The sequence below is a fragment of the Petromyzon marinus genome, chromosome 12 (genome assembly GCF_048934315.1).
Source record: "Petromyzon marinus isolate PM22_M1 ecotype Great Lakes invasive population chromosome 12, UKy_Petmar_22M1.pri1.0, whole genome shotgun sequence".
NCBI lineage: Eukaryota > Metazoa > Chordata > Hyperoartia > Petromyzontiformes > Petromyzontidae > Petromyzon > Petromyzon marinus.
The window spans coordinates 2,160,335-2,176,457 of NC_133678.1; the positions used below are offsets into that span (position 1 = coordinate 2,160,335).

Here is a 16,123-nt window from a genome sequence, read left to right on the forward strand (position 1 = left end):
CAGTCAAAATGCAAACAAAAAACACTGATAATATATGCATTGTCCTTGAAACTGATTGGTCCACACCAAGGGACGGGTTTTTTTTGATAACCTGGTCGAGCACCAATTGGGTCGAGGCTCAAAAGAAAGCGGTCCCTTGATGTGGACCAATCAGTTTCAAGGACAATGCATATATTATCATAGTATGTTTTTTGTTTGCATTTTGACTGCAGGTATTGTGGTTAATGCAGACATGAATCCTCGTAAAAAGGTTTCGGTTTTGTTGCCAGAAAAAAAGGGGAAAAACCCTATTATTACCCGATTACTAGTTGGTGTTCTCTCCGTTCTCTATCCCTACCCGTATCGTATCGCTGTGCATACACTCTGCACTTCCTATGATTCTTTCATTTCGTCGAAAATCTACCTTTAACTACCCATAATTAAAGTAATGGAACATATACTGTATCCAATTGTTTATGAATACCACGAAACATTTTAATATTAATTGTTAACAGAAAGTAGTCACTTCCGTATGTTCGTTTACCGTGCATAAGGCTAGGCCTAGACTTATCTGATCGCTGTTGGCTGAGACTATAAGCAATCGAAGTGTAATTGTGTGAAATAATGTAAATACAGTAAATAAATCATGAAATAAACTTAAAATTAAGAAAACTAGCAATGTAAACTTTTAAAAAAAGATAGTTCTAAGCGTAGAAAACAAACAATTACGTAATTATACAAAAGGAAAAAAGTACGTAACGCTACAAACTTTTCAATTTACCGTAATCCTTGTGAAGCTCGGGCTCGGTGAAGGTGGTATTATTCCGCAACCTCACCGCGCTGCACTATTTTCGCTAATGTAGCTAACGCAACATTTTCCGCGCAGTGAAATTATATTTTTACGAGAGCGTTTCCCTAAAGGCGAATTTCCGTAAGTCGGGTCTTCCGCAAACCCGGGGACTTACTGTGCAAGGGCTTTTGTATTGCAATTGCAAACATCCGATGCGCTGCAATGCCACGTGTGCCTGCCAGGTGGCGATATCAACACCGACAATTAAAAGGGAACAACATTTTAAAGTGGTTTTCCCTTTTCCATTTTGGTTAGCCAGGTCTCTCTGCTCTTACAAACATGAGACTCATCCTGGAACTTCTTGAGTTCTCACCCGGTTTAAACTTACGAACTTAAAATTTATTTATCCAACAATAACTTGGAAAGGAACCGTCAGTGTCGACAGAATGTAAAGTGGCCCTTGCAAGTGAGGACTTACTGAATCACGCACCATACAGGGTGTTTAAAAATGATGGACCCGATTTGAAATCGCTATATTTCTGCAACCACGAACCGCTCATGAATGAAACTCTTACCACTTGAAAAGGCGGGGCATAGAGTTTTAAATGATTACCGCTAGATAGAGGTTGACCGAAATTTGGTTTCAGCGCCGAAAGTTGGCAAATGCCCTCTTTCGGCATACTTTCGGTTTCGGCCAAAAGTAAATTTTTCACTTTCGGTCTGGTTTCGGTTGAAACTGATATTGACTTTCGGCCGTCATTCGTCAAGCGAAGATCAATTTTAGAATATAACGCTCGTGCTACGTCTATCACTCTGCCTATTGGCCGGTCAGTCGGCGCTAGGCAATCCTATGCGATAGGCTGCAAAAACACACGCACGTACACACAAACACACACACGTCAGCAGCAGCAGCTTGGGAGCGAGGTTACAGCCGCAACCATGGTCTGCTAATGTTCATACGACCGGTCAGCAGACGGTAGCCTGCATCTCCATCCGTGTGTGGAGTTTCTTTGGTGGGACGACAACAAAGTGCCTCTGTTGTCTGTTCCCAGCCGCCTGCCCGCCTTGGCTTATGTGTTGCGTTCACTTAAGTCTACACGCGTGTTAATACCGAGATTCGAAGTCTGACAATTAGAGGCTGACCTAAATTCGGTTTCGGTGCCAAAAAGTTTACTTTCGGTTTCAGCCGAAACAAGAAATTCAGTTTCGGTCGGCCACTACCGCTAGATGCCTCTCCCAGCGCACAAACAGCCCCTAGCCCAGACATGGGCAAAGTACGGCCCCCGGGCCGTACACGGCCCGTTGGGCTTTATAATACGGCCCGCCGAACTTGTCCAAGTATTATTAAATAAAATGTTACCTTTCTCCTATAATGCCCCCATTTCCCCATTAGATGGCGCACTTTGACCGGTAGTTACGACATATTTTTGTATTGTTCATGTTCGTGCAATTTGTTAAATTGCCTTGCAAAGAAATGCTTTGCTACCTGTTAAAGGCCAAATCCTTTCATGTAATGATTTTTACATGTCATTTATATGTTCCCACAAACACTCCATCCATCTATTCCTGGCCCGGCCCCTCTGTCAAATTTTAGAACCCATTGTGGCCCGCGAGTCAAAAAATTTGCCCACCCCTGCCCTAGCCTCAGTCATTCGTAAGACGGTGACCCCACCGCAACACAAGGGGCATTTTGCGTTCTGCAGTTCAGCAAGACTGAATCCGTAATTTGCGGTGCAACGTGCGTTTCAACGACGTTTTGGCATTGATCCGCCAATGTCAAAGAGCGTTCGTCGTTGGTACCGACAATTTGAGGAAACGGGCTGCTGTTGATGTAAGGGGAAGAGCACAGGGCGACCACGCACCTCAGAGGAAAACGTGAGAAGAGAGGCGTTTGGGACGAATTCAACTATTGTCTCGATGTTGTCCGTACAGCAGGTGGAGGGCACACAGAGCATTTATAAAAGGGTTAGTAAAACTTGATAACTCATTAAACCGTTTGTAACAAATTTTGATTTTGTGACCTGGACTTCATGTGAAGGAATGACACAAATGCACACCACGTGTTCTCATTGAAAATAGGTGAATTTCAAAATATCCCTGTCCTGGTCACAAAAGCAAAGTTTGTGGGGACTAATAGCCATTTTCTGTACTTTGAGGCACAAGCAATTAGGAAATAGTAACACTTACTACTCAGGAACACATAATTTTGTTTGTTACAGTGTTATAATCACCGTGCTCCCAAGTGTAAATATTCCCACTCCAATACCCGATGAGTTGCGGAGAGGGACGCGTTAATAATCGTTGTGGGCCGTATTTATGGCAAGACTCGTGTCGTCACGAGGTTGTTTATATGCACATTTTGTAATCTTCACTTTAAGCCAAATAACGTTTAAAACACATTGCGGTAACTAGCGTGATATACATGCATAAAAAAGAACATTCCACGATTGGCGAGTTCGATACGTCTGCTTTTTACCGCCTCGTTTGTAGAGTTTCTCGTTTGTAGAGTGATGGGACGTGCTGTAATTAGCAAATAATTTGCACAGTGGACAACAAAACATCTCAAGTTAATGGTTTAATTAACCTATCGTGGTGGGTAATTAAGAGATGAAATGTCGATGTTAGACCACGCAAAGCTGATGTTAAGATGTATACTGGGTTATGTCTTGTGCTGTAGTCGCCGCTTAATCGATTAATTAAAAATATTCTTAAAATATTTTGTGCACTTAACGATTTCGCGTCGTAGTAACCCCGCCAGCCACTAGAGGCCGCTACAGTCATCACAATTGAAACACAACATCAATTATTGACGCAACATTTTTTTTATCGAATTATACCAGTGCAGGGACAACAGAGGAACGTTATAAATTCGCCGTTTTTATTTACTACTTTGTTACGAGACTCGCGCTCACGTAATCTTTAATACAAATAACAAAGACGCAGATCCCCCGAGTATCCTTCAACAGAATGTTGGGCCAAGTGCTGTTAGCTAGCAGCAACTTACGAAGGCTACCGGCTCTGTGGCACCACACACAATGGGGTGGGTGGGTGGCCAGCACCACGCCCGGCCGCCTTTGTCTCCCCCCCCCAGTGCTAGCGATGTTTACTACTACACACCGCACCAGGTACTCGTTTGAGGCTGAGTCGATCTAGGGGAGGCCCAGGACCGACTTCAGATAATGGTCACTGGTGGTGTTGGTGGCCGTGAGCGGGGATCAAACTCGGGGGTGGTCGGGTTCGTAGCGCTAACCGCTGCACCACCGCTCTCCACAGGAAACGATATCATCATCACTCGGGCGGGCGATACAACGAGTACCACTTTGTGACGAGGCATTTCGTGGTCGTGTGTCCTTTGGAAAGAGAGGGGGGAGTGGAGGCGGGGGTTATTTTGGGAATTCAACAGAACGCTTAAATAAAAAAAAAACTTACAGTAAGTTAAGTAAAACTTTTAAAATAAAAACGCTACAATAAGTATAACTTTTAAAATAACAACGTTACAATAAGTATAACTGTTAAAGTAACAACGTTACAATAAGTATAACTGTTAAAGTAACAACGTTACAATAAGTATAACTTTTAAAGTAACAACGTTACAATAAGTATAACTGTTAAAGTAATAACAACATTACAATAAGTATAACTTTTAAAGTAATAACAACGTTACAATGACATCACACACACGCACACGTGAGAGGAAGCGCGTGCTCACTGACGTCACGTCCGGAATTAATTTGAGCGGGAATCTCGAGAAAATAAGCGGGTCGTAAAGTTTCCCTCCGTTCAAGTCTGGACGAATTTTCTTTTGTCAAATATTAAATAAAAATACAGTATACCCTTTGTAAAAGTTGATCCACGCCGTTGTTAGTAATACGCAGCGCGTACGCAAACCATTTGTGTGTGTGTTGAGTCTTACGGAGCGCGAGAGGACGAGGCGGCGATGGTGGTGGTGGATGGCGGCGGTGGTGGTGAGAAGGTGGCAGAGAAGAAGATGAAGCTGGTGGAGCAGAACGGAGGTCAGCAGCAGGAGAAGATGATGGTGGTGGAGGAGGAGGTCCAGCAAGAGTTGACGGCGGACAAGATGCCGAATGTGGCCCAGAAGGTTCAAGCAGAGGACGGTGAGGAGGAGCAGAAGACAGGGACTAAGGCGGCCGGCCACCTGCAGAAGCAGAAGGACGAGGTGAAGGTGGATGACGAGGAGGAGGAGGATGAGAAGCGTGGTCACGATGAACACGAGTACCTGGACCTCGTCCGCCAGGTTCTTAAGCGGGGCCGCCTCAAGGGAGACCGGACGGGGACTGGGACCAGGTCCATGTTCGGGATGCAGGCCCGCTACAGCCTCCGAGGTACAGAGAGCATCAGAATCCGCGTATTTATACCTCAGGAGGAATCCGATGAGCTGTAAAGCTCTTTGGCACAGGTGTCCGTTCGGGGCACGGGGTCAAAACGTCACAACGACAAACGAACACAAAAAAAAAACCCGCGATAGGAGTGCAGAGTATAGGGAAAGTAAACAACTAGCTTAACAAAAATACAAATAAAACTAAATCTTACCATTTGGTTCTTTCGGTAAAGTCACGCAACTTTCTACGTGACTTTACCGAAATCACCAGTCACGAAAGCGCCCCAATCGAGTTGAAATCTTACCAGCTAAAGCGCATTGAGGTATTAACTTATATTTCAGAAGAGACCTGGCCACAAATTATAAGCTCAACAAAGTGGCTTAAGTTGTGCAAATGTATATCAGCAAGATAATCTAAATACGGTAATCTTAAGAGATACACAAGGGGACGGACAAGATAGGCAGATGAGACATGGTGTAAGCAAGTGCAGTCTCCAACTCTTATGATGCACTCTGTCTCGCTGGGCGATATGTGCCATTATTAAGGACCATTGCCCGAAACGTCGCCGATTATATGTTTCTTTTCAAGGCCACAGTATTATTGAGTTGTTTTTTATTAGCGCTTGTGCACCACTGCCAGCGTCGCAGCTTCAGATTTATTTTGAGTTTGATTGACAGAGAAATACACCGACAAATGTACAGACGAATGGATGGACAGATAGACGAACCTAGACACAGATGGGCAGAGATGTGGACAAACAAGACGTGGTAAGTAAGACCGACAAATCGATATATTAATGGACAGGTAGACGTGTTCGTAAGGAAAACACCACTCCAGCGCTGTCCTCCAGACAGTCTCGTCCCTTCACCTGATGAAGGCCGCTTGTGTTGTGGCCGAAACGTTGTGATTTTTGTTATTTTATTTTCACCTACGTGACTTTACCCAATAGAACCAAAGAGTATGAAAACACCAGGACTTGACTTGCAGTATATGCAGCCACATATAGTATGTCTATTTATACTGGCAGCAATGTGCTTACTCTTTGGTTATTTCGGTAAAGTCACGTAGAAAGAAAATAAAATACATAATAGAATACGACGTTTCGATTGCAACACAAGCAACCGTCATCAGGTATGAATGAATGCAAGCTCGGAGAGAGACACAAACACGGACGAGATTTGTCAACTTCCAAGTTCTCTCCCCCTACCGCTCTCATTGACATGCTAATTTCTCTGTCCCCCTCTGTATATTAAGCCTGTGTGTCTCTCTCTGCTTGTGTCTCTGTGTATCTCTCCCCCATGTGTGTCTCTCTGTGTCCCTCTCTCTGTGTGTCTCTCTGTGTTTGTCTCTGTGTGTCCCTCTCTCTCTGTGTATGTGTCTCTCTCCGTGTCTGTGTTTGTCTCTCTCTGTATATGTGTCTCTCTCCGAGCTTGCATTAATTCATAACTGATGACGGTTGCTTGTGTTGCAATCGAAACGTCGTATTCTATTATTATTTGATTTTATTTTTACGTGACTTTACCGAAAGAACCAAAGAGTAATCAAAGAGTAATTCCTGCAGTCACGAAAGCTTCAAATCAAGCAGTGTGCTTGTTATACAGGTACTTTTATGAAATACTGCAGCGTATGCCATCTGTCTGTCTACACATCTCTCTGTCTGTCCCCTTGTCCAAAGAATCAGTCAGGTCTTCCATTAAAATATTAATTCCGAATGTTTTCAGGCCCACTGGTGCCTTGCTATGTTCTGGAGATGTATGGCCCTTACTTAAAAGCCAGGTCACAATCCCAGCCCTTTGAGAATTGAGAGTACTGTATAATTTTCAAGGGTGACCAGAGTCACTGAGAAATGTGGCATACAAATAATCCCATACCAATTTCCTAAATAAAATATATAAATATATAACATGGATGTCCCGTTTAAAATTAAAGGGAAGTACGTGTTGAAATGCGAATGTACTGTATACATTCCCTTGCATTCATATTTTCTTCTTATTGAATCAAATTTTTTTCGTAAAATAGTACCAAAGTAACATTGCAGTTAAAATTTAAGGATGTAGTTAATGCATAACCCATGAGTTAACCTTCACGATTGTACATTCTTTTGGGAACTAGTCATGACTTTAAGGTAACGTTGCACTTTACCACCTGAAAATACATTTTACGCACTGTCAAAATTGGAGGGTCAAGTACTCAAAAGACCCAAACTTTTTCTGGAGCGTTAATTGTGGAGCTTAAGATTTTCTGTTATACGATGCATTGTTACATTCCGAGTGATAAAGCTTTTTTTCTCTTTCATTGTCAGGTGGCCGGGTTGCTGCATGGTGGTCTCCGCTTGACCTGTGCGTGGATGCATTTGTGGTTTTCTGCAGGGCAGTTTCCGCTGCTGACGACCAAACGCGTGTTCTGGAAGGGTGTGCTGGAGGAACTGCTGTGGTTTATAAAGGTTTGCCCATCACAATTGTGTTGTGTGCTTGCCACATATTAATGAGCAGATTTGGCACAATATAAGTTATTAAACAGTGACGGTATTAACGTCATTTACGAGTGATATCTAAACCGGTATCTGAATCCGTGCTGGGCTCCCTCCATCGCTGATCTGTATACGGAGGAGCACTGCGGGATGATAAAAAAGGTCCAGGAAATTTTAGCGGTCTTGGTGACATCCTCCAGGGTTCCACCAATGCCAAGGAGCTCTCCGCCAAGGGCGTCAAGATTTGGGACGCCAACGGCTCGCGGGCCTTCCTGGACCGGCAGGGCTTTCCCGAGCGCGAGGAAGGAGACCTGGGTCCTGTCTACGGCTTCCAGTGGCGCCACTTCGGCGCCGACTACACCGATATGCACGCTGGTACGTGAGCGAGCACATGCAATGCAGGAACCAGCTCGCCCACTCATTGAGACCTACTGCGGTTTTAATCCCTTCGGCAAATAATCATTTTTGCAGACTACGCGAACCAAGGCCTGGACCAGCTTCAGCATGTCATCGACACTATCCGGACAAACCCTGATGACCGACGCATCATTATGTGTGCCTGGAACCCAAAAGGTAAACCTTCTTAAAACATTTTATTCATGGGATTATTTGTTAAAGCTTTTCTTAATGTTACAGGTGGTTTGTTTTACCAGAAGTATTTTATTGAAAAGAAAAAACCAGGGGAAGATACAGCATACGGTCAGACGGGGTTGGGTAGTGGAACGCTCGGTGTTATTTTAATCGTGGGCAACTGTAACCTAGAGTCAAACCCAGGATCTCGGCACATCGTTCATTGATCTCACCCCTGACCTGGCCACCTCTGTAACGTGTTGATTCAGGTTATTTTTGTTGAATCGAATCTTGCAAACGCTTTCTTCTGCTTCCGTGTAGATGTGCCACTCATGGCGCTGCCTCCATGCCACGCACTGTGCCAATTCTACGTCGCGGATGGAGAGCTGTCATGCCAGCTGTACCAGCGATCGGCTGACCTGGGACTTGGGGTGCCCTTCAACATCGCTAGCTACGCACTGCTCACCTACATGATTGCACACATCACTGGTCTCAAGGTAATTCTCACTCTATATGGAAAAATCAGATGAATACATTAACAAACAATAACCTAATCAATGCGTACTACCTGCAATGCCATATAGATCGGACACATGGATGTTAATTTATAAAATGGAAGGGTATGCAAATAAACTTGGAGAGGCATATCCCTGGAATTGCACTGAAATTCAATAAGAGGAACACATGGATGAGAGAACATGCACAGGCTAAAGACGTAATTACAAGTTGTTTTCTGTCCTGTAATACATAAAGTCTTATGGGAATTTTTAAATATAATTTGATATAAAGTTAAAATAATTTTGCTGCTCCTCACTTGTTGATGGTCAGTGACTCGGTACCTACAATAGACGTCGGCAAGTAAACTTTTGACTAATAAACGATCAAATATATTATGCATTTACATAATGGGACCTCCTTTGCCAGTACCAAATTGTGATAATGGGTTTTCCCCTTTTTTTCTGGCAACAAAACAGGTATTAAGATGTTATAACACCAAACTGAAACCTTTACAAGGAATCATGTCTGCATTAACCACAATACTTGTGGGTAGAATGTAGTTATACAAAAATAAAAAGAGATCCCACCAACAGCCTCGTCACACAAACCAACAAAATAATTTCTGATTCAACCGCATTAATTGATCAATCTAAACAGTTTTCGTTGAAACCTTCTGCTGCCAGGCCACCAAGATTATACGGCTTACCAAAAATACATAAAGTTGATACACCTCTTCGTCCCATAGTTTCTACTATCAGCTCCCCCACCTACAAACTAGCTCGTTTTTTGTCTGAAATCCTGCGTCCTTTCACTGGAAAGACCACCTCTGCGGTACAAAATTCTACTCACCTGGAATCAACAATCAAGGGTATTTCCCTGTCCCCAGACGACCTGCTTGTCAGTTTTGATGTAGTTTCCTTATTCACCAAGGTTCCTGTACCTGACACCATTGCAATCATTGAAGACTTGGTTCATCAAGGACTAAACACTGAGGTACCCCCCCTGGTGAGACACTGTTTAACCAATACATACTTCACTTGGAATGGAACTTTCTACAAACAAACTGAGGGCACCCCAATGGGCTCCCCCCTTTCTCCAGTTATAGCTAACATTTTCATGGAGAAATTTGAGACTGACGCCATCCAGACTGCCACTCTGCGCCCAACCTTATGGAAGAGGTACGTGGATGACACTTTTGTCATCTGGCCACATGGCCGGCCTGCTCTAGACCAATTCTTCGACCACATCAATTCCATACACCCAGCCATCAGATTTACCATGGAAGTCGAAATAGATGGCAAGATACCTTTTTTGGATGTCCTAATTAAAAAGAGACCTGATGGTTCAATGAGCCACTCTGTCTACAGGAAAGCTACCCATACGGATGCTTATCTGAAACCGGATTCCCACCACCATCCATCACAGAAGAATTCTCTCATCAAGACTCTGTATCATAGAGCCCAATGCATATCCGACCAGGAACACATAAGCAGTGAACTCAAGCACGTACACCAAGCTCTTAGGGCTAATGGTTACTCCGACTATACAATCCGCAAAGCTATCACTCAAACCATGAAGAAGAACCCTCTTGAGGAGCCTTTCAAAACCATCACTTTACCCTACATTGCTGGGATCACAAAAAAGATCTCCAAAATCTTGAATAAACACAAGATCCAGGTCCGTTTCAACACATTACATAAAATCCGTGATCTGGTTCCGTTTGTAAAAGATGTGATTCCGGACATACAATACCCTGGTGTCTACAAACTAAGTTGCCTCTGTGGTAGTAGTTACATTGGAGAAACCAAACGCCATATCTCGGACCGCATTCGTGAACATAAAGCAGACCTTAAACACGGTAGGACCAACACCTCGGCCGTAGCAGATCATTGTTCTAATTCAGTAGGCTCACATGCCATTGACTTTTCCAAGACGGAGGTTCTTTGTAAGCCATCTGGCTTCCATGAGAGATTCGTTCATGAGGCTATCCACATATACAAACACAGAAAATTTCAACCGAGAAGATGGATTCTATCTTAGCAATCATTGGAAAGATTTGATAAATCATTTCAGTTCTTGATTGATTGTTCACGCTTACAGTGGCTTTCAGACAGCATACATAAAAACAAATTTCGTCTCCCCCCTCCTCTTTTCAAAAAATAGATGGACTAGTCCTGGCAAACAGCCAATCGTTGCGCGTGACGCAAACGTTATTTTTATATATATAAATAAATAAATATGCCGTTTTCAAAATAAATTTATGCAAACCGACACACCTGATGATGACCGTTTGAGTTATGGTCGAAACGTCGTGAGAATTTTTTATTGTTTTATATATATTTTGTTATTTTGTTGTTTCTCTTCAACGTGACTTTACCGAAAAAACTAAGAATATAAAAAACACACTGATAATATATGCATTGTCTTTTAAACTGATTGGTCCACACCAGAGACAGCTTTCTTACGAGCCTAGTCTCAAAATGGTGTTAGACCAGAGGACGCCAAAAGGCGTACAAATATATATTATCAGAGTAGGTTTTTTATATGCATTCTGACCACAAGCATTGTGGTTAATGCACACATGATTCCTTGTAAAAGGTTTCAGTTTGCTGTTTTAACATCTTAACACCTGTTTTGTTGCCAGAAAAAAGGGGAAAACCTATTCTCAAATTATGCATTTTACATATTTACCCCCGCCCCCATTCTATGTAGGTAAACAATACGGATTCCATATCCTGACTTACATATGTTTTGGATAAAATTTGTATATTTTTTTATCTCTCCCAATCATCCCGCATAATTGAGCGTTGACTTGACATTTGAGTGGATTGTTTTGGCTGTGCTGCATTGCCTTGACCACACCACGTGTGTGTGCTATGCTGTGTACGTGCCTGCAGCCTGGAGACTTCGTCCACACCCTTGGAGATGCTCATGTCTACGTCAACCATGTAGAGCCGCTGAAAACACAGGTGAGGTGCTTGTGGTTCGAGTCTACTTTACCTACGTGACGGATTCACATCGGTCATTCGATTGGGCGGCAGGGTGGCGCAGTGGTAACACTTGTGCCTCACAGAAAGAAGGGCCTGCGTTTGTTTCTTGATAGGTTGCCTTTCTGTGTGTGGTTTGAATGTTCCCCTCTTCTGCATAGCTTTCCTCCAGGTTCTCTGTTTTCCTCCCATAGCTAAAAAATAAACCCATGACACTAAGTAACTGGTTACTGGCCAAACATCTCATTGCTGATAAATTATCTGCAAATTACTGAAATGGGATACAGCATGTGAACATTTGGCAGGACCCCCCCCCCCCCCCCGTAATAGAGTCAAATTAATATAAATCAATACTCCCTTGCCACTCTGCTTCATATATACATTCCAAATGCTAATTAGCATATGCATATTTAATTAGGCGTCTGGGATGCAGTAGTTCCTTGGGTCAAATTCTAAATTGAGCTGTATACGTCTCTTCTACACTCCCCTCAATAAGTTCTGGCAATACTTAAACCTTTTAATTGGTTACCATCTGAGGTTGAAAGAGTTTATGCATTAGCTCTGACCATCCCTCTATCCATATGTCTAGAATTAAGATGATCCAATATGAATTAAACTGCATAAAGTTGTGTTGCTCTTTGGGACTTTCCTGATAAAAAAGCACTTACAAATGAGGAAATATTCCTCTTTGCTCTGGTATGTTTTTCCATTTTGAGGCACCCTTTAATCAATTTGGCCAATGTTAAATAGGTAAGTCCCTAATAGCAACACAACTTGATGCTGCAGGCTTGTTCATGTTAGATAATCTTCACAAGTTATAGTGGCCCTCTGTTACGGATGGATGGACGGACAAAGCTAATGCATAAAGGCTTCAATCTTCATTGGAGAGGCTGGTGTGCCCCAGCTTGTGAGGTGAATGTGCCTTTCCAGCCAGACGTGGGTCTCGCCACCTCTCACCCTACCCATCAGATACTTTTACCTGGTGTTGGTCTCACTGTTTAGCAGTTTACTAATGTAACATAAACTTTTAACAATGTAAGCATTAAGTAGTCACCTTACAGGCTACTGCTGTATCCAATAAACCCATTTTGACTGGGAGCGTGTGCTTTGATGAAAACAAATGTGGGGAGCGGTCATGTAATAGTTAGCGTGCTGCGATACAAACCCAGCAACTCAAGTTCGGTTCCCACTCATGACCGACACCAGTGACGATTATCTGAACTGGTCTTGGGCCTCCCCTAGATTCACTCATTCTCAAATGAGTACTTGGTGCGGTGTTAAAAAATTGCCACTGGGGAGACAGAGACTTTGTTGATAAATCACTATGGCCCAATCTTAAATTTCACCTCATTGACCAATGTGATGAGGTATGGTAAAATAATCCCAATCGTATGGGCAGGCCCTCATCCAGTAGTCGCCTGACAATTGGCTGGTTCCGAGTCTGAAGCAAAGGTTGAATGTGTGTTAAGAATTCTAGATTTGAAGCTTTCGTGACTGCAAGGATCCATACTCTTTGGTTCTATTCAGTAAAGTCACGTAGGTAAAAAATAAAACAACAAATATGACGACGTTTCGGCCACAACACAAGTGGCCTTCATCAGGTGAAGGGACCGGACTGTCCAGAGGACAGCGTTGGAGTGAAGACAGCCAAGCCCAGGTCGCGTCCTTTAAGCGACCTGGGCTATAGTTTAATCGAATACCATAGGAATGAAAATAACACATTCTGCCTCGCGATTGTCTTTGCAGCTGCAACGGGAGCCGCGCCCATTTCCGACGCTGCACATTCGCCGCACGGTGACGTCAATCGACGACTTCCGTTCCGACGACTTTGAGCTGCGAGACTACGACCCCCACGCAGCCATAAAAATGGACATGGCCGTTTAGAACGAGTGCTTAGCCATGATCGCCCCTTTTTGTGTCATTTCCCTATTCCGTTGGTCTCTACTTCACACCTGGTGATTCGACCAGACTCAAGTTCGCTCTGCCCAGATCCTGCATGGCCATGCACCATTGCACATTACCAATCCTTGGATAAGGCGGGGGCGGGGAAGAATTTTGAATTCTGCCCTCCCTGTCCATTGAATAACATACAAATCAACATATTTGTTAGTGTCAAAGTACCGTAAAGGCGATTGTCAAATGTGGTGTCCTGGACACCGTTTTCAGGGATCATTTAGCAAATTATGTTTATATATATAGTACATCCACCGAGGAGATGGAGCGATGAGATTGGTTCAGGTGCTGGATGGATTGTATGTTGCATCGCAGGATCGTGAAAGGTGGCTGTGGCTCGGGGAAGCCATTGTCCAGCAGTAGATTGATCATGCTTGATGGTGGTATAATATATTTCTCCTCCTGAGGTTGTTATTCCAATCTTGGAAAGTGTTTATATTTGTGAGATTGTTTTGAACAATTGTCAAGATTGAAATTATACCTATAATTGGGATCCAGGTGATCGATATATCCTGTAGAGGGCATTGTCCACAGCTATATAAACTACCTCCACTCTATTGTGGAAACTTTACAGAAGGCTCCTGACAAAACAAACGATATTTCTGGTTGTAGCGTGGAGTCAACGGAACATTAGTTTGAGAACACAAGCTGACACTGCCACTTTTACATGCCATAAATCACATTTCTAAGCATTCCCCTCGGTCGAGTTTGATGATATGGAACAATGAGCTGTTTGAATCAACATTAGTTTTGGCCTGTCAACTTCTCCAGGATAGTGTTAATTATTCCTCATTGTTGCATGATGTACAGTTAATGTTGGGTGTGGTGATTATACTTTGCCACATTTAAGTGAATCGAAATATTTAGAGTACAAGTGAGCTGCATGCATTTTTTATTTTATCATTCACATACGAAATGAAACGTGTACACATCACTTTTATTTGTAGTTCATATTGAAATATGAATATGTAGAGTGCTGTCTTTTTATTTAGCATTTTATAAGGAAATACAAATTAAAGGATGTTAGGTTTCTGTGGAGGTGTTTGCGGTTGTGCCGTATAGCCCTCTGATGTATATTTCTCACACTCCAGGCATGTGCAGAGAAACGTCGGACATCATGCCAGACAACACGGGGCAACCCTAAAATACATTGGAGAGCCATGTGAAGCTTCTAATTACATTTGGTAGATATGAATGCGAATTGTATGCTTAAAGTATATAAAGCTATTCTTTGTAGATTTTCACGCGTGAATTTAAAGGGTAACATTAAGCTTAATATACATTTCAGATGGGAATTCCACCTACATTTCATATGGACATTAGGGATTATTACATTTTTAGCATTTCATAGCTTTGATGGATATTGCAAGTAAACGTAACATTACATAGTTGATAATTACTTTTTAAAATAAGCCTGCAGTAGCTTATGTTCAGATACAAATTCAAACCATGTCAAGTGTGTTGTACAGTATTTCAGAGTTTAGATGGACATTAAAGTGGTTATTGTATATCACATTTCAAATGGAAAATTAATACTGGTAGGAACGAAGTTGTAAACTGAGTGTACCAGCCTGCAATAGATTAATGTGTCCATCCGTCCGTCCCCTTTCAATACTTTAACGAAGTGAAATCTCGTGCTGTTGGGGTGTAAAAATAAAATTGCGCAAAATTCCAATGTTCCTACCAGCCCACCCTGCAGGGACCTGTTTCAAGGTGAATTAAACTTCTTTTGGAAACTCGCTTCAGGCACATTGGTGTGGTGAATTTTACTAACTTACATATTTTATAAAAAGTCACTTCTGCTCTGGCATTCCTTTGTATTTCATCATTGATCCTTTTCACCCTCAATAAATGTCCTATCTATACACACTGACTTATCCAGTTGTATTCCTTCAACTGCTTCAGCAAACGTACATAATAGATGACGTTTCGGGCAATGGGCCTCAGCGTGACTTGCTCATTTGTGTTCAGCCCAACTTGTTAAGTTAGTCAATAATCTGTACGGTAGTTCACTGTTGATGTAATAACGTATCAGAAAATATCATTTTGGCTGTCGAATGCAATTTTCCAAAAATGTATTTTGTTCCTGAACACCCTTGGTGAGAATATCTCCCTGCCCGACACTGATTTGTAGTAAATTTAGGAAACGTCAGTGTTGCTGTTTCATCTCTAAATTGTTTTGATAATTTAAATATATAGTTTTAATGAGGCGTTGGTTTGGCAGAGTTTGGGTGACTCGGTTTCCATACAAATAAATACCTTTTTAATAGTTCACAAAAGCCAGTTGCAATAGTATTTAATGTCTTAGAAAATATGATGGTTATGTGCCCAGTAAACATTCAACTTTGGGCAATCGTCGGCAGGTGGTTGGATCCATTGTACCAACCTTGGCCCAAAGTTCCATGTTTACTTTGTAGTCAGTGGTAGATTGGCATCGCAGGATTGTGAGAGATGGAGAAAAGATGGGGAGAGTTAAATCCAGCAGTGGATAGGCCACGTCCAATGATAAATACACTTATTTTGAATCTCAAAGATA

The 16,123-nt window shown here is 42.5% G+C and overlaps 1 protein-coding gene across 1 annotated transcript; it reads left to right on the forward strand.

Moving 5' to 3' along the window:
* The first annotated feature begins 4,432 nt into the window (after nucleotides 1-4,432).
* TYMS (thymidylate synthetase) lies at nucleotides 4,433-15,456 on the forward strand. The gene is made up of 7 exons (XM_032953031.2): nucleotides 4,433-5,112; nucleotides 7,479-7,552; nucleotides 7,780-7,954; nucleotides 8,051-8,152; nucleotides 8,471-8,646; nucleotides 11,545-11,616; nucleotides 13,381-15,456. Exons 1-7 carry the CDS (start codon nucleotides 4,707-4,709, stop codon nucleotides 13,516-13,518), a joined length of 1,143 nt encoding a protein of 380 aa, XP_032808922.2. The 5' UTR covers nucleotides 4,433-4,706; the 3' UTR covers nucleotides 13,519-15,456.
* Nucleotides 15,457-16,123: the final 667 nt, after the last annotated feature.

Coding starts and splice junctions, on each gene's coding strand:
- TYMS (XM_032953031.2), top strand. CDS start 4,707: ATGGTGGTGGTGGATGGCGGCGGTGGTGGTGAGAAGGTGGCAGAGAAG. Junction 7,553..7,779: donor AACTGCTGTGGTTTATAAAG/GTTTGCCCATCA, acceptor GACATCCTCCAG/GGTTCCACCAATGCCAAGGA. Junction 11,617..13,380: donor TAGAGCCGCTGAAAACACAG/GTGAGGTGCTTG, acceptor TTGTCTTTGCAG/CTGCAACGGGAGCCGCGCCC.